The 18,003-nt window shown below is 44.0% G+C and overlaps 1 protein-coding gene across 5 annotated transcripts in view; it reads left to right on the forward strand.

Annotated features, from left to right (window-relative positions):
* The first annotated feature begins 14,911 nt into the window (after positions 1 to 14,911).
* SMOC2 (SPARC related modular calcium binding 2) overlaps positions 14,912 to 18,003 on the forward strand; it is a 153,849-nt gene continuing 150,757 nt past the window's right edge. For all 5 annotated transcript variants that reach the window (XM_067293385.1, XM_067293387.1, XM_067293386.1 and 2 more), the window contains exon 1: positions 14,912 to 15,550. In XM_067293385.1, coding sequence (XP_067149486.1) covers positions 15,470 to 15,550 — 81 coding nt within the window. In that variant the 5' untranslated portion in view covers positions 14,912 to 15,469. The remainder of the gene's footprint in view (positions 15,551 to 18,003) is intronic.

An 18,003-nucleotide genomic window follows, 5' to 3' on the forward strand; every position in this document is an offset into this window, starting at 1 on the left:
CTAAGTATATCAGGTCAGTATACAATGCACACAGGACCAATAAGCTGTTTATAGCTAATACTGCCTGGCTCCCCACTAATTTGTGCCTCAGGATTGAAGCTGCTTCAGGAATTGCAGTACTTGAAGGAGGCCTTGCCTTTTTCTGTCTCAGCATTTCTTTCTGGCAATCTATTTTAATGAATTTTGGAGGAACTTAATTAATTTTCTTGGAGATTGCTATTCTTCCATCAAATTGACCGATAGATTCGAAAGAGAGGAGGCAGGATGAGAGGGGAGACACAAACCAGACATACACAGATCATGATAAATGTCTGAATTCTTTGGGAAATCAAAGAGGAAAGCATCTATCATTTTATTTTATCATTTATTTTAAAGGGTCCTGATTTTCATAGATTTTGCATGGGCAGCATACAGTTCCTTGGGCTGGGCTGGCAGAGAAAAGACTGAGGTAACTGAGGGAGCCCACGGGAGGGTCCTTCTCTGCAGCTCTGCAGGGAGAAACAGGCAACTGCTCCGAGCCGGCCCTTTCTTCGCCCGGGATAGACCCTGCCAGGTGCTACACATGCTGGCCTCACTCCAGCAAAGCACTTAAACACATGCTTAACTTTCAACACATCAATTACTCATGGAGAAGTCAAGCCTGGAGAAGCTGCTTCTGCAAAGATAGCAGCGAAAAGGAAATGGGGAGGTGGTGACCTTATTGACTCTTTCCCAGTGGACCTGTCTGCAGACATCATTCGAGGCCTGGGGTAAAATGATCACAGAGGCTAATAGGTCAATGGCCTGCTACTCTATCACTGGCCTAACCCCAACCTTTGCAAAAGAGAGGGGAAGGGAGGGGGAAGGTCTGTACAGTTTGTCAGATGTTATCACAGTTGATAAGACGAAGCTTCGTTTTCAGGAATTTTTCTTTCCTAGTTCGCTATGAAAAGAGATGGCAACCCAGAGATCTGTGATGGCAAAGAGGAAACTCTCAATCTTTTGTTCTTGCTCTACTACTCACATCTGTGACAGGTTTCCCTTCTCCCTCAAGCTATTCCAAGCTCTGGCTCTGCGTGTGCCAAATATATTTCCAAAGCAAATCACAAAGGCATGGGGTAATTAGAGCTATCATTTTGATGCTGGGAGAAAGTATGCCCCTTCCAAAGAACAGGTATACCTCCTGGTCAACAGCATATTGTGGTGATGAAGACTATGGCATTTGTCTCTTTGTAAAGTTTTGATTGTTTGCTTGAGGGATGTGATAAAGGAGAAAGGGGAGAATTGCCTTACACTGCTGCCATCCCAGCCCTTCTCTGTTTCAAGAGCTCTTAGCAAATGTGGCTGAGAGGAAGACAACTATATATAACCACTAAAACTCACAAGAGTGACCCTAGAGTCACCTCTTCAGAAACATGGACATCTAGCTGAATTAAAAGAAAAAATAAAGTGTATTTTCAAATATGACAATTATTCAGAAAAATTGAAACACAGGAAACTGAAAGATAGGATCTGTTCCTCCGGATCTCCAGCAACTTGAAAAAACTTTTCTAAATGTTTGGAAGAGTATCTTTAAAAAGTACTGAGACAGTCAGGCATGTAGTCCAGGTTCTCCCTCTTCCAGAGAGACCCTCAGCAACACATCTGAAGCTCCCTTTACAAGACTGACACAGTAACAACATTCTCACCAGGAATCTGTTCTAGACTGTTCTCATAGTTTTTTCTTAATGTGCGTATTTTGTAAGAATGGCAATATATGGAGATAATTAGTTCAAGGCTCTTTCTTTTCTTTGTGGGAGTTTAAGTGCACACAAAAAGAAACTCTATTCCAAGCAGGCTGTGGTGCTTTAGTTTCTGAACTTGTGTGCCATACATGACTCCCTGATCCTCTGTAAAATTACAGCTGCCTTCCTAGTCTGTCCTAGGGTAGCTGCAGCATCTCAGTCATGGGAAATTTCAACCAATTGAGTCCAAATCATGCTTTAGATGTGGCAGTAGAGAAAATAGTTGGAAAACTAGCTGAAATGTGTACTGCATTCTGAAAGAAGAATGGACTTCCTGCCTGAGGTACAGGACACTTGCACTCAGGTTTGCTGTCTTACAAGTGTCTGATCCACTTTTGGTGAGTCACTTACTTTCAGTGTCACTGGTTGCCCAGCTCAGCCATGGGAATCACTGTGATTCCATTCTCCCATCTTTCATACATTTTTTTTTGAAGGTGGCATCTTCTTGGTGTGCAAGGAGGTGTTAGGGTGAAGCACTGAGCATGGAGAGGGGGCACATTTGCGGTGCACTTTAGTGATGTGGTTTGCTGATGCAGTCAGTTTAAGGACTCCTGTTTTTCCTATCTATTGTTTCTGTCTGCGCAACTGCCATTCACTGCCCTGTCAGCTGTGCCACTGCAAATTTTTCTGGGAGATGATGAAAATCAGCAGGAAAATCAGATCAGGAAACTTATCCAGTTAAAAGTAAGTCTTCCCTCAGTGAACATCATTTCTCATTTCCCACTTCCCATTCTGGTCAATACACTGACAGTACGAAGTGGGCTTTCAGACATAGCACAAAGGCGGGAACAAGGACTTTGGGATTTCTTAAGTTAGTTTAGCCAGCATTTCATTTCACTGCAGCCTGAGTAAAATTTTTTAGGCTGGAGAAGCATGAAGTGTGGTTATATGAGTCCCTGCTGCAACCCCATTATGAAACTTTGCCCTTTTTCAGGATTTCTATTCAAGTACTACAGCAGCACTTCACAAACATTAAGTGCTGCGTCCCTGCAACACACCTGGCAGGCAGATACTGTATTCTCTTATCAGATGGGCAAAATGAGCTACAGAGTGATCATGACTGGCTCAGCCATGCAGCAGGAGCCAATGAGAGAGGCAGCAAGAATCAGAAAGTCCTAACTGCTGTTTTAACTACTAGGCTTCTGTTAGAAACCAGTGGCTACTGAGAGAAACTGTCAATGCAAAAAATGTTTCAAGCAGCAGTGAGAATGGAGTGAGGAGTATCAATGATATGACTTGCAGATGGCTTTCATTAAATGGAGTTTTTTTGGATTAAAGACACAATTTGGAGTCAACAATAGAACTGCCTGAAATATTTCTATCTAATCTTGAAGAGGCTTTTTGACCAAATCAAACATTTTTCTGGGAATTTGTCAACTCAGCTGAAATTTCCTGGGAAATTCTTGGTTTGAAACAATGAAAAAAGTCATTTCAAAACATTCATGATTGTTAGTTTTATTACTGAATATGAAATATATTTTATAGAAAATACATGTTTGTAAGTCTGAGAATAATTGCTTTTTTTTTCACCAGCTCTTGCCAGTAGGAGCTTTAGCATGGGTTAGCTTGGGTGATTGACTGGGCTATAAACACTGTAGAAATGAGATAGTTCTTTATGTTATATGTTTTTATATATATATATGTTAAAGCAACAAGAAAATACCTACTACAGTGATGAAACCAGTGATGATTAACCTTTCTTGAAAGAAAGAACTTCCTTCTTTCTTGTTGTATTCAGCCTTTATCTTCAACCTTTGAAAAAGATCCTTGTTTTCATAGTAAAAATGATTGTTCTGTGGCATTGTGCTGGCTTAATAGTTTTGGGAGAAGGGGTGTTAGCAGCCAAAAGGTAATTGCATTTATCCAACTGTTATCATTTTCACATATAGTCATATCCTAAGAAATCTGAGTCAAGGTAGAAATTACCTTGATTTGCAATGCATAATCCAAATAAAATGATATAAAAACACACAACTCTATTTCCTGGTATATTCTAGGTTGTTAACGCAAGCTTTCAATAACTGTGAAAAATATTTTAGGCAAATCTACCTAAATAATCTCATGGATAGACACTGAAGCTATTGGAGTGAACAAGGTGAGTAAAAGTTTGCCTCCTTTGAGTAGTCAAAGGAAGTAAAGAATTGCCATACTATATTTTTAAGCCAATCTGCAATTGCTTCAAAAACCAAACCAACTGAAACCTTAGCTGCACTTGAGAATTCCTGCCAAGTTTCAGCTGTTCAAAATTAGCTGTGGACCTCAGGCTCCACTACAAACAGAGCCACCAAACTCCACCTAGGCTGACTCTGCAAAGGTTAGATAAACCCTTTCTCATTATGGTTTATAAAAAGAAAACTTATTTATAAGCATGGAAAAAAATATTCATGTTTTTCATAAATTATGAGAACAAGTGGTGAGGGAGGTAAAAGGAAGGGATGCAGCTTGAAATTCCAAACTAAAGGAGTAAAAAAGAAAGCCAACAACCTCCTGAAAGATTTAGAAGTTCCATCAGACCAAAACCAAATGTTTTCAAAATCTGCAAAATCTTTCCGGTGTGAAATAATGTCAAGTTTCAATGATAGTGTGATTAGCAGTAAACTATAAATCACTGAACATAGAGGGTACTAACTGACAAGTGACTCACATATGAAAGCTATTTCTCCATACTTTTGGCTTGTTTGAATACAATTTTTTATGTTGTTGAAAAGGAAAGGTTTATATAATCTCATTGCCTTTCTCAGCTCCCCAAACCTTCTGAGCTCTGTTGGCTAATTCCAGCCAAAGCTGATAGAAAGTTAGAAGCTTGAAGTGACTGTGGTCCTAAAACCCCTGTGAACATCACTGGCCAGGTACTAGAGAGAGGCCCAGAGGGCGGCACAGAAGAGCTGTGGAATGAGCTGGCTGCATCACCAGACTCCAGAAACTGAACAGGTGAGACCCACAGAGCATGTACAAACAGCAGGAAAAGCTGTGATCAGGGTTCACAGCTTATGAGACACGAGATTTTTCAGCTGCAGAATCAAGGCCAGAGGCAAACAGTCTGTCAGTTCTGCTATTCATTGAACAACTTTGATATCATCATATCATCAGTGGCTGTATTTGAGGAAAGAGTCTCTGCTTACTCTCAGTTCTCCTCTTCTTCACTTTGCTCTTTTTTTAATTTCATATTGAGAGAAAACAAATAACAGGAGCTGAACGAATACCCCAAGTATATAGAGATTTAGGCAGCTGGCCCATTTTGTAACAGCTGCTGTATCTCTTTCTCCTTCACTCTCCGGGAATTCTTTGTTCCACAGTGTTTCCACTCATGAAGTAAAAAACCAAACACATTCACAGTGTCTGCAGCAGTTGCTGCTCTGATACTATCATGTGAGCATCTAGTAAGAGAGTACTCTTCCCTAGGAGTCACTGATTCCTCCTGAGGACCAGCAGCTTGCTGTTGAAATGTTCTCCACAATCTTCCTCTCTCTTTTATCTTCTGTGATACCAGTTTGGTCACAGGCAGGAAAGGGCATGTCTTCCAGTTGTGGATCCATACCTGATAGGCAGGAATGGACAACTGAATGCTTGAGGGGCAGCAATTACCTCCACTGTAGGGGCCTCTGAGCAAAGGACTGTTTCATAAGGGCTCAGGAAAGACTGAATTCTTCCACAATATCCAGTGAATCAATTTTCAGACTCAACTTGTATGTCTATGTCACTGACACTCCAGTTTAAAACTGTTTTAGTTGCCACCTGCTGTATGGAGCAAACAACACAGCATTTAGCATTGGCTAGGGGTTTAACAGATCCTCAGTGGGTTTTGTAAGTTTTAAACTAATTTAGGTTCAGCCTTCAGCCAGTGATACATAGTTGGTCAGGATTACGAGCCCCCTGAAATTTCACTGCTGAAAGCTGTGGGTAATGACTACATGGTCAGGTGTGACTTTGTGGTGCTGACAGTCACAGCGGCAAGGCAAAGCCCAGGAGCCTGAACCTTGGTTCAAGCCATAGTGACCTCAACAGGCTGTCCAGAAAAAGACTTCCTTTTTTGGAATGGGAATCAGCTGCATAGAGGAAAAAAGGATGACTGTGCCTACTGAAGGCAGAATTAAACCAGGGAAGAGACACAGGCAAGGGAGAAGGAATATTCTCAGGGAACATTTGACAGAAGTTCTATATTAGGGGACAGAAAAGAAATGAACCAGTTGAACTTGATGTTGGAGAAAGAATGTGATTTGCCTTTTATTAATAAAAGAGGTCTCTCCACAAAAGAAATTCCCATCTTGGACACGTGATGTAGCACTAAGTGGTAACTGATACATGAAAAGCCAAAGCCCATTGACTTGTAGTTATACTGGACTAGACACGTTTTGGGGCTTGTAATTACAGGGAGCTGGCAGACATACAGATTTCATCTTTGAGAGAGAAAAGGACTTTCTGCCCTCCTGCCAGCTTGGATGACGAAGCTCAGTGCCAAGCTGGACATGCCTTCCAGAGCATTTGTAAAGCAGTGTTCAGTTCTATCCCAAATTCTTTCGTTCTCTAGGTTTACGAAAATCAACTAATAAAATATTTGTAGTGGCACCTGCAACTGTGAGACATCTCAGAAAGAAAAGCCAAGTCCTGCCTTCCTACCAGAGGAAGGCAGAGTCAAAGAAGCAATAGGTCAGAGCCGCCTACGAGGGAAACTGGAGCCGTTTCACAAAAGCTCAGGCACAAATGATGGCTCAAAGACAACTGCTATTCCCAGGCACCACCCTAACTATATGCAGCAATTCACTGTCTGCAGCCATCCTAATGGTGTGTTATTGGAGGCACTAATACACTGAGCCATAGGGCAAACCTGGTTTCTGGGTGCTCTGCTGGAGGTAAGCCACCTGTGTCACAAGGTGACATCTGTACAGTCAAGACCAGTTGTAATTACACCTGGGGCGCCAGTCCTACCTGCTGCTGCTTTGTTCAGACTGTCTCAGCACATTGTCTCTCTGATCAAGAGAGATCACTGGGATCACCCAGATCAGGGCTCGCCATGGTGATCTATACCAATTGCCTAGGTGGCAGATGATCAGCTATCTGATTTCTAGTGAGACGTCTCCACATGAAATACATAAAAGTTGTCAGCAAAAGAGCAATACTATAACTTTTTGGCCAAATTTTGCTCTCTATTACACCAGAGAAATACAACTGAAGTCAGTCTGATTTACAGGAATAACGGACAGCAGATTTTTTTTCTTTGAGATGACATTTAGATTCTATTTGCAGTGAATAGTGGCTGGCCACAGACAAATCTCAAAGAAAAATAACATTATTGTTTGTTTTTCTTTTCCAACTCCAGTGTCAGCCCCAGTCTAACAAAGCACCCTATAATATTTGCTTAGGCACAGAATTTGTTAGCCTAACTTATTTTTACTGTTTATTCCATGATTCTTCAAAACTATGTAGAAAAAAAATTCTGTCAGTGCCAAATATTCTCAAATACTCTTTTTCATAGGCTTAGTGTACACTAGGAAGAGCTTGCAAGCATAGCTATACTGGAATTTTTATATCAATAAACCCCTGGGGGAGGTGCAACTCCTGTCGGCACACCAGCACCGAGGATGAAATAACACATACTGGCAACCAGAGAGTTTTTTACCAACATAACTGCAAGGCACTTTTTGCTGAGACAGAATACCAGCAAAAGTTTCTCTGAAGAAATCAAGCAGGGACTCCAGGTCAACAGCCTGGGATGCCCCCCGGCATGCGGGAGACAAAGGTGCGTGCCCCACTCCACCTAAATCAGCTGAATCAAATCTGCGCCCCTCTTCTTCCAAAGTGTTTCTCTAACTTTGGACCTACTGGCTGGCAGAAGATCACTTCTCCTCTTTCTGCCCATCTGTCAGAGCTGCTCCAGGACAATTCAGTTCCCTGGTGGCTAGGATGGACACGGAGCTGGGAGGTGGAAGAACTGGGTGTCAGTCAGACAAAACAGGAGCTGGAAGCTGGGTCTCCTGTATCTCTGGACAGCTCTAATGTCAGCCTTTTGGCTAGCCTGAGAGGCAGAGCTTTATCTGATTTTCAGCAGAAGAGCTTGTTTGGGCCCAAGAAATGTTTCCCAACAAAGCTTTTGTTGCAATCGATATGCCTCTGCAAAGAAAATAGCCTTTTAAAAGTTGATGTTTGCTGACACAAACACAGGCAAAATCATATTTCACTGAAAAATTTCTGACCAGCTCTTGTGAGTGCAGGAAAGGCCAAATGACTTAAGGGTTACAAGGTGCCAGTTACAGATAGTGTTTCACATTCTTTCTCAGAAAAATAGCTATGAAACTACTGGATTTTTTTCCTACTTTTTCTGTATCTCTTCCAATGCAAAATACTTTATTCTCCCAGTGGAAACCAATCATTTGCTAAATATTTAGTGTAATTCATATCTCTGTCTCTCAAGCGGGCCAGTGTTTACACTTCTAAAGCAAGAATCTTTCTTCTTCTGCCATAGTCACTCCACAGAAATAAATACAAACCACAGAACCCACACAAATCTTTACTAAAGCACAAATTTTTAAACACCTTATGGATTAATGTTTTTGGAGCCTGTCAGAGATTTAAAACCACAACGAGAAAGAAAGGTTTTCTTAAGCTGTGAGAAACCAACTTTTTGTCTAACGTCACTGCTACACTAAAAAACACTTGGCAGGTTGTTTGTCTAAGCAGACAAGTCCTTATTCAATTGTTCATGATGTCTTTCCACTTAGTGCTTGCTATGAATTTGTCTCTTTGCCACCCTCTTTACACTTTACCTTGGTGTGCCTTAGAGTCACACACAGCCAGCAGCTTACCACTAATTCAGCCGAAGGGGAAATGCTAGTAACAAAGACCAGTCTGCCAAAACCCATAAAACTTTCTGCTTTTTGCCTTACTTTAAAACAAAAAAATAATATTGTCTTTTCTCTAAAGTGGTAAAGCAACACCTGCCCAAATGAGTTCTTGACATTACATTACAGGATATTTTATGGGTTTTGAAGAAACCTCAGCACTTATCAACATGTTCTTCAAAATGTATGATTGTTAATTAGTTTAGTAGCCAGGAAAGGTAACAAAACTAGCGGCAGGAAGTGCAGTCAGAGGCTTTAAGTAAGGCAATGGAAAGCCCAGGAAAATAACAGCATCTGAAGTAAAGAATTAATCCAAAAGGAAAGAACTGTTTAAAAGCAGAAATGCAGGCATGTCCATTGCTATGCTAATCTGCTGTTTTACTGCTGCTATCTATGCATCTATGAGGATGTTCCTGTTCCTGCTAGCTGGGCAAAAACAGTTGCTGAAAATCATAAGCAAGAAAAGAAAAGGACATTTTCAGAGTGAAGAGTAACTTGCTTTATATTTTTCACAAGCTTAGCAGTATTTTTCCCTGAAATTTTAACCGAGTTTCTCACTACAGCACTTAACAGCTTCTTTCTTCTTTCTAAAGGGAGCTCAGGAAGAAAAGATGACTCTCAATGGACTAAAAATCATTGCTACCCATTGTAAAACAGAATTTGGCTAGGTCAAGCATGGCAACCTCTGTGCAGAACAGAGCATGTGATAACGCCACTTTCCCATCAGAAGTGCCTGCCCCTCTGCCTACCCTCGGAGGCAACCAAAAGCTGGCTGAAGGCATGCACTGCAGACCTGAGCTTGACACAAGACCCACTGGCTAGCTGTTCCCACTCTTCCGCATTGCAGGGTCCTCCCCAATCTCCTGCTCACATTTCCAGTGTTTCACACCCCAGACGAGATCATTTTTTGTAGCGCCAGGCACAACCTTGAGGCACCTTTCCATCCATCATAGAAGATTCTTTCCTGCCTTCCCTGGAAAGTCGTTGAGGGCAGAAAGGAGAAAATACACTTTTTGGTCCCGTGTGCCCATTATGAGGAGGAGGAAGGAAGGAATGGGAGAAGGGGTGAGGGACACCTCACCTCTCCCTGTTTGCTTTCTACTTCCTGATTTCTTAAAAAGAATTAATCTCTGTGTAAGGTGCCAGAGTAACAGCCCTGGAGACTGAAGCCCTCTGCTGATATACAATGCAAGAGCAGTGCAGGAAGGGACACGGGAGCCTTCCTTGCACTGTCAGGCCATTTCGCCTCCATCCTGTCCTGGGTTGATCTCTGTTAGCGGTGATGGTGTGGCTTGGGCACTGAGCCCATTTATACTTTGGCATCTGTGCTGGGATTGCTCAGCATGGTGAAGGCTTCACAAACACCTTGTGCCCACAGGAGACGGGCTTGAGACCATGAAGCTCGCTTTGCACAGGGACAAGGAAGAGCCATTAGAACACAATGGTTTTCGAGTTACTACGAGTTTACAAATCTGAAATAGCAAGCTGGTACACAATACAAATGTCAATGCTGAGGACTGGAAATAAGAAATACTCATGCACTTTACCTAACTGCTTCATTAGGTATTTGAGACTGCGTGAACTTTCCATTGCTAAAATACCACCCTTTCCTGGTAAAAGCATTTCCATTCAGCTACACAACAGATCTTTTACTATTCTGCTGGCAAGCAGTGCATATGGGATGCTGAAGCAGCGCATCTCTGACAGCTGTCCAGGATATTCCCAATAAGAAGACTTCCTAAATCTCCTCATTCAAACTGATCACTACTTCATTTGCTATCTAAGTGGAGAGCTCTTCCTCTAGAAAGATGAGCCATATAATAAACAGGCAATGATAGCAAAATAAGTCTGGTCAAGAAAGGGAAATAATAGTATAAGAACATCCTAGGATGTGTGCCCAATGATTTTGAAGCTGTTTTGTGACTTACACATTCTGCTGTTATTTTGTGTTCTGATGGTCTAGTGTATCCTATATGGCTTCAGCTACTCCACTAGCACTCAGAAAGCATTTTACAGCCAGTACTACACTTCATGTAATAGTTATTTTTTTGTATCATTTTCACTCTTGGTGTAAATCCAGTTGCTGACAGTAGACAAGCATTTGGGATAAATTTATTCATCCCTAGACAGAGCTCCTCACACTGACATTTTCCAAACTGTGGTCTGATTCCAAGGCTCCTAGAACCGTGCAGAATCCAATATTTGTTTCAAGATTATCAGACAACAGGTTGAGTTTGTCAGCAATATTTCCAAAAGGCTATTTTTTTCTTTTTTTCTTTCTTCCCTCTTTCGATGTTCACATCCTTCTTATCGTTCCAGGTGTTCCTTTAAATCAGGAGCTGGCTAGTTTTTCAGGGTTTGCTCCTGATCCCAACCACACTGTTCCAAATTCTACTCTTGGGCAAAAGAGGAGTGCCTCTGGCCACAGAGCCGTGGCGTTCCTGAAGGATGATTTAATGTAAGATGAATGAGTCAGCTCTGATGCCTCTCTCTGTGTTACAACAAACAACCTCCTTCTGAAAAATCTAAAAAGTATGCTATCTTCAGATAGGAAGAATGTAGCAGAATCTACTAGCTCTGCTCTGCTCTCACTCTACAAGATGCAGAGCAGCTTTTTGTTGCCCTGAAGAATTAAGTCCTTTTCCTAATGCTGTCTGAGCATAAAAATGTGAGAAAATTCAAGATGGTGAGCTTTAATCACAGAAAATTCAACATGCTAATATTGGAAAATCTAACTGAAGAATGACACTTTTCAAAGCTCTGTGTTTCCCAAGGAAACCCCTGTTCCTCCTAACCAGTCACAATTTTGACCTTACTTCTACATTGCATCCTCTTTCTAAAAGGCCTAGCTGGTGACTTTATTTTTAATGATCAAATAATGTGTGGGCCTTGGTGCTTTGGGATTTGGGTTTGGCTTACCTGTGTAGCTCTCAAAAACAGGATCTCAGCTCCTGGTTCCCATAAACACTTTAAAAAATTCCACTCTTCATTTCATACGGCATGGAGCACAGCTCAGTCATCAGTGGTTTGCTCATAGCTGTGTTAAAAAAATGCATGTTAAAAATGTTTACAAAGACCATTTTCTACTTTAAAAAAAGAATTAAATACATGATTTTTTTTTTTTATTAAGAAGTTCCATAACCTCCTACTTCTCTCTTGGACTCCATCTTCCCTACTACCCAGAGCAAATACAAAGAATCAAGACAGCGGAGAGTTTTATTATTCTTTCAGACTAAACACATATATCTGATTTTTTTTGGAATGATCATCTTTATCAAATATGAAATCCTTTGAATACAGTTTAATGATACTATGAGTACTGTAGGGCTAGAGTCTGGGATCACAGAGGACTTTTCATTCATATTCATATTAATGCCATGGGAGACTTTCCATTGATGTCAGTTTTGATTTACTACCTTTGTTTATGAGAAGTGAAGTAATAATGCTTTACAAAAAAAAAATACTTCTTTTTTGTTATTATTTGTGTTGCTACAGTCTCTATAAGTCTCTATCATGGACCAGGACTTCATGGTGCGCAGTGATGCAGAAACAGAAGAGAAAGGCAAGTCCTGGGCACATAGCTTTGAAATAACTGTTCTGTATTTATTTGCACTTCTGTAAGTGCTTGTGCATTTTCTAAGTATTAAAATAACTTCTTGCTTGAATTTAATATTATTTCCCATTATTTTTTCAAACTTTAAAAACAATCAAGTGTATGGTGTACCTCAAGTGAGTTTGCAGAATGATGCTTGAGAAACAGAGAACTTGAAAAGCAGTCAAGAATGCAGGGCTTGTTTGGTAATTCTTTACAAGCAGGTGCCAGGAATCCATAGGAGAAAAAGAATCTCCTGCTAAGAACTGCATTATCTTCTGCCAAACAACACCCTAATCCTGCAATGAGAAGCAGGTGACTGGACCCTTACATACGCCAGCCAAATAGTAGGGCTCTGTTTGGATCTAGTGGCCCATCCCTGTGGTTATAGTACTGCTTGAGGAGGATTTACTTTCTGTAGTGTTGATATTAAGAGCTGAATATTTCCTCCCTTCTCACAATTTGAATTTTCAATAACCTTATTGGAACAATCCTGTCAAATTTAATACAGAATGGTAAACTGTCTATAGGATTTTAAACCAGCCTACACAATTCTATAGTAAAGATATAATTTCCTTTTGCTTTCTCTGGCCTAATTAAAAGCACCAAAGGAGAGTTCTCAGGCTCTAGTAAATTCTACCAAGTATTTCCTGTAGAACATTATTGGATTCACTGCTATTAAACCATACAGGGTTGGTTCACAAGGCTCACTCATCTAAGCAACTTGAATTACTTTCTACAACTTCCTGAGCCCATATTTTTGGAAAGTCGGGGGGGGGGGAAGGAAAAAATGTGGGTCTCATTATGAAAGAACAGACCTAGGACCTCAGGAAATTTGGGTACAATTCCTAGCTGTACCACAGATCAGGCCTGGGCATGGTCATGGGGTGGATGAGGAGGTGTCTGGGTCAGAACTCACCCTGACTGAAGACTCAGAGCGTGTCAGGCCCTGGGAGAGGGCTGCTCTCAGGATAAAACTACTGCTGACAAACTGGAGTGTCCTATGGCAAGTAATGTAAAACAAAAACTTCCTTCAGCGGCATCTGTGCAAAGGGGACACTCAAAACCACTCTGCCATGTACTGCTCTGAAGGGGCCCAGGAGTCCTGCTGGGAATGAGGACTGGGAAGATCTTTCTGGAGAGGTGAGAAAGAGACTGTATCAACACAGCAGCTGGAAAGAAAAGCTTGATGAGGGGAGAGCAGGACTAGGTATGTGTGGAGAGTAACCCCGGGGTGGCTGCCTGCTGTGAAAGAGGTAAGAATTTGACAAGATCTTCTGGAAGGGACATGAGTGTGGATGGCTGGAGTCATGGTCACAAGAATATAAGCACTTTCTCACTCTGACAGGGACGTCAACATTCCCGAGTTTCCCCATCCTCAGCTGTCAGAAAATGGCTGTGGAGTCCACACTGGCAAAAAAAAAAACCAAAAAAACCACCACCTTTTGAAAAGCGAGCTCTACAAATTCTTGCTACTCTGGATGCCCGGTTGAGACCTGGAAGCCTTGTCTGCACAAACTATGACTAGGCTGTGGGCTGCATGCTCTGAATACTGCAGAATCTGGAAAAGCCACCAGTGGGTGTCCCAAGTTGGCATCCAAGTTTAGTGTATATAATTTACTTTTATGTGTCTCAGTCTTGGTTCAGTGTGTGCAAAGCTATTGATCCAGAGTGCATGCTCTGTCCCCAGTCCTGGTTGAGGCAGTGTGTGTCCGCAGAAGTAAGGACAGTGTCATAACGCTGTGCCATAGTGTGAGGTCAGAAATGGACCCTCAAGGGAATCTGTCACCTGTGTGCTAGGACTGCTCCGCTTGGCAGCCTCCCTAATGTGCTTTCAGCCTCGTTCTTCTGCTGGGAATGAGCACACCCTAGGAATAACACAGACGCTAATAGTTTCAACCTCCTTGGTAGCACCACTGAACCTTGGGGACCTCTGTGGGCTGGCAGAGAGCTGTGAGTCTCAGGGGAGGAGTGGGGGACTCCTCCATTGACAAAGACGCAGTAAAAGGGTTTCTTTCAGATCCTCTGGTGGTTCATAGTAAGAAGATAATAAAATTCCTTATTCGGTTCCCCAAAACATAAAGGAGAAAAATAGATAACTGTCACTAGGGATGTTTTACATGGTATTTATCGCATGAGTAGCGACAGCCCCACAGCAACCTGCATTTCCCTTGCCAACCGCGTGCCACTTCCCCGCTGTGGGGAAAGGGCCTGGCAGCGACGCCCATCCCACAAAACGCTGCTGCCCAGCTCTTGTGCCTGCCAGCAAACAGGCTGCCTCGGCCCTTGCCCCCTTGCCCTGCGGAGGTGCGAGCCCCGGCAGAGCCAGTTGGGTGCACTGGGGGGGGGGGGGGCGGCGTGCACTGGGGGGGGTCGGCGTGCACCGGGGGGTCGGCATGCACAGGGGGGTCGGCGTGCACAAGGGTGGTCGGTGTGCACTGGGAAGGGGTCGGGGCGCCCCGGGAGCGGGGTGTTTCGGGGTGCCTCTCATCGCCCCCAACCAGGAGCTGCCTGCATTTGCACGTGTTGATTCAGGAGGAGGCGAGGGGATCACCCCGCGGGGGCGCAAGGCGGCGTGCCCCCCCGAGAGCCCCGGGGAGGGATCCTCGGCGAGGACCTGCTGGTCTGGGAGGAGGAAGCGGAGGCCGGGCTGCGGTGCGGGAGGAGGATAAGAGGAAAAGGGCAGGAGAGGCTGGGGCGAAGTCGCACACCGACAGGCTCCCCCGCTGCGGCCGTGCCTGCCGCGGCCCCCCGCGGGCTGCTGACACGGGCGGGTGGTGTGGGAGGGTCCTCCCTCCTCCTCCCCATCCTTTCCTCCCTCTTCCCCCGCGACGGCGGAGGCGCGGGCGGAGGGGAAAGAAAGCGACCCCCAGGGCTCGGCAGCAGCCGGCCCGAGGCGGAGGGAGGCGCGGCGCCCCGGGGGAGGCCGCGGACGGCGAGGTCCCGCGGAGTCCCCGGCGGAGCCTGCGCGGCGGGGCGGCCCCGCGAGCGGAGGGGTTGGGGGGCATCGCCGAGCCCGGGCTGTGACTTTCCAGGAGCAAGGGAGGGACGCGGAGAAAGGGGGAAGCCGCCGGCTATCTTCTGTATCCCCCGTCCCCAAACTTCAAGGGGTGGGGGAAAAAAAACCCAAACAACCAACGGGACCTAAGCTGGGACCTCCCAGCAGGAGCGACTGAAGAGGAGCCAGAGCAGGCGCTGGGGCGGGGGGGGGCGCCGTCCCGAGGAGAGTCCCCCGCCTCCGCGTCCAGGAGCCGCTCCGCGCTCGCCGCCGCCGCAGGATGTGGGTGCCGCTGCTGCTGCTGCTGCTGCTGCCGGAGCTGCTCCCGGCCGTGCCAGCCCAGAAGCTCTCCGCCCTCACGGTAAGGCTGCCCGCCGCCCCCGTCCCGGTGCAGCGCTGGGCGGCCGCGGGGCCGCGGCGCACCTGAGCGGCGGCCGCCGGCGGGCAGGTTGACGTGCTGCCGCCGCCGCTGCCGCCGCCCCGGCAGGTTTTGGCCTCTCATTGCCTTGGGCAAGGGCCGCTGCCCCGGGCCCGGGCCGGGGGAGGCTGAGGGCTGAGCCGCGGCCGCCTGCGCTTGTGCGTATCCAGCAGAGCGGAGCGCCGTCATGGTGCTACGGGTGACAAACACCCCACCCGCCTGCGTTTTTCCAGGGGAAAGCGTGGTAGTTAAGTGGAAGTTTACTGTGGGTCTCTGCAAGACTTCGGACCAATATTAATGCCCATACTGATGCTTTTATTTTCCCGAAGAGGAATAATGCTGCACTGAGGTCTGCTTTTGGACTGTCTTTGGTTGACCGATTTTATTTTATTTTTAATTATAAAGTGACGCGAAACAGCCCTCTTTGGCTAATCCAGACTCCATGATGCTAAACATGGAACTCCGCATAGAGATGGGTGAGCCAATTCATTAAGCTTGCTAAATAAGCCATAACCACTTCTCTAGCCAGAACCTGAGGTTTGCAGCTAATAGCTCAGTTCAGTCTTCTTGCAGATCTCGCAGTGTTTGCTAAGCTATAATTAATGCAATCTGTAGAAATAAAAACATTTTTCTTAAATGTGTTTTTAAACAAGTGCTTGAGTAAACATAACGGGCAGTGAGTACCCCTTTCAAGCTGTTTTTAAGTGTTTTGGTGACGGCTGTGCCCTTTAGGGGTTTATTATGCTAAAGTTACAGGCAGTTGCAAAGTGAAATAGACCCTTATTTTCGTCTCAGTCTGTCAAAAAGTTTCTGTAAAATACCGAGAATTTTGTAGAGCTCTTCTTTCTTTTTCTTTCTTGTCTGTCTTTCTCTCTCTTTCTCTCTCTCTTTCTCTCTCTCTCTTCTCTTGAAAAAGGGGGAGATAGGGACAGCTCAAGGAGAAATGGTGGTGGGGGATGGCTGAGCTGTTCATACCTGAAATTCTTCAGAAGAAGTTTTGCCTTCTCATCTAGTTTTTTAGAAATGATTTGTAGATTAGAAGCTGTTAATTGAAAACCTTAAAGGAATGAGTTCCCTCCACGAATTTTATAGTGTGTGACATTTGCAAGTGTGAGACAGATGAAGTCAAGTGAATTTTATCTTTTTAAGAACCTTGTTTCAAGCACCCTCAGATTGTCAGGCAATGTATAGTATTCTAGTTTACAGGTTAACATTGCCATTTAATTCTGAGTTTGCTTTCACAATCATATTAGAGCAAATTTGAGTGAAGAGAGTTTACAGGAACCTATGTGTTATATTTCCTTTCTTCAGAACATAAAAAAGGTCTAGATATTAGCATGGGAGTAAACTGGAAACGCTATCAAAACTTAGTTTGTCCAAAGGTAAAATACAACTGATTGTTCTATCATCTTTAATCTCAAATGATTCCGATACCTTTTAATAGAGCGTATGTAAACTGCTGCTGAACATGTCTGTCATTCACTGAGTGCTTGCTATCTCACAGAAGCTGAAGGAAGAAAAATCTGGCCAAGGACACTTGGGCAATGTCTTTAGAAGTTAAATGACATAGACTCATGCAGTCATATTTGACTTGAGCATTAGTTGAGAGATCTCTGAAGCCCCTCTGCTCCCTCTCTTCCCCAGCCAGAATCTGTATCATTTAATTGAGGACCTTACAGTAATGTGCATTTTTATGAAACCATGAACAGAACAGTCAATCTGTTGGAATCCCCACCCTATGCCACCAAAATGGTAACGGTGTTGGAGACTTTAAGCTCTTGGACTGAATTAAACTCAAACTTTTCAGAAGGGGTAGCTAGCCATGTTGCTAGGTAGCTGTAGGTAGTGAGGCTATGTTAGTTTTTCTGCTGCCTGTGCTCTTCTTGCAGAGATGGCTAGCACATATGTATTCTAGCCTACGTTAGAAATGCTTCTTCCATAAAATGGGTAATGAACACTCAGACACCCATAGTAAGAAAACAGCGCGCATACACACAGGCACACATACTTTTTACATCTTCCCACAAGACTAAACTTTGAGTTCTGGTTGCATGAGACAGGTTTATTTCTACTGTTTGTGTACTTCCCTATTTAAACACAAAAACAGCAACAAATACCACAACTCTAAATCATTCTTTACTCCTGTAGTCATTTTGCTTGTAGCTCATAGGCTGTATAATCCCTTCTCACATGTACCTCTCTCAAATAAGCATGGACAGTATCTGCATAAATCATAAGAAGAAACAAACCCAGACTGCATAGAAAGTCCAAGGAAAGGTATGTCTTTTTAACTTGCTGTGTGTTGATAGAAATCTACACAATTCTTTTCTACATGCCGGATGAAGATTTTCCCTTTATCTGTGGCTGGAAGAATAATAAAGACAGACTGACACTTT

Source organism: Apteryx mantelli, chromosome 3, assembly GCF_036417845.1.
Source record: "Apteryx mantelli isolate bAptMan1 chromosome 3, bAptMan1.hap1, whole genome shotgun sequence".
Lineage (NCBI taxonomy): Eukaryota > Metazoa > Chordata > Aves > Apterygiformes > Apterygidae > Apteryx > Apteryx mantelli.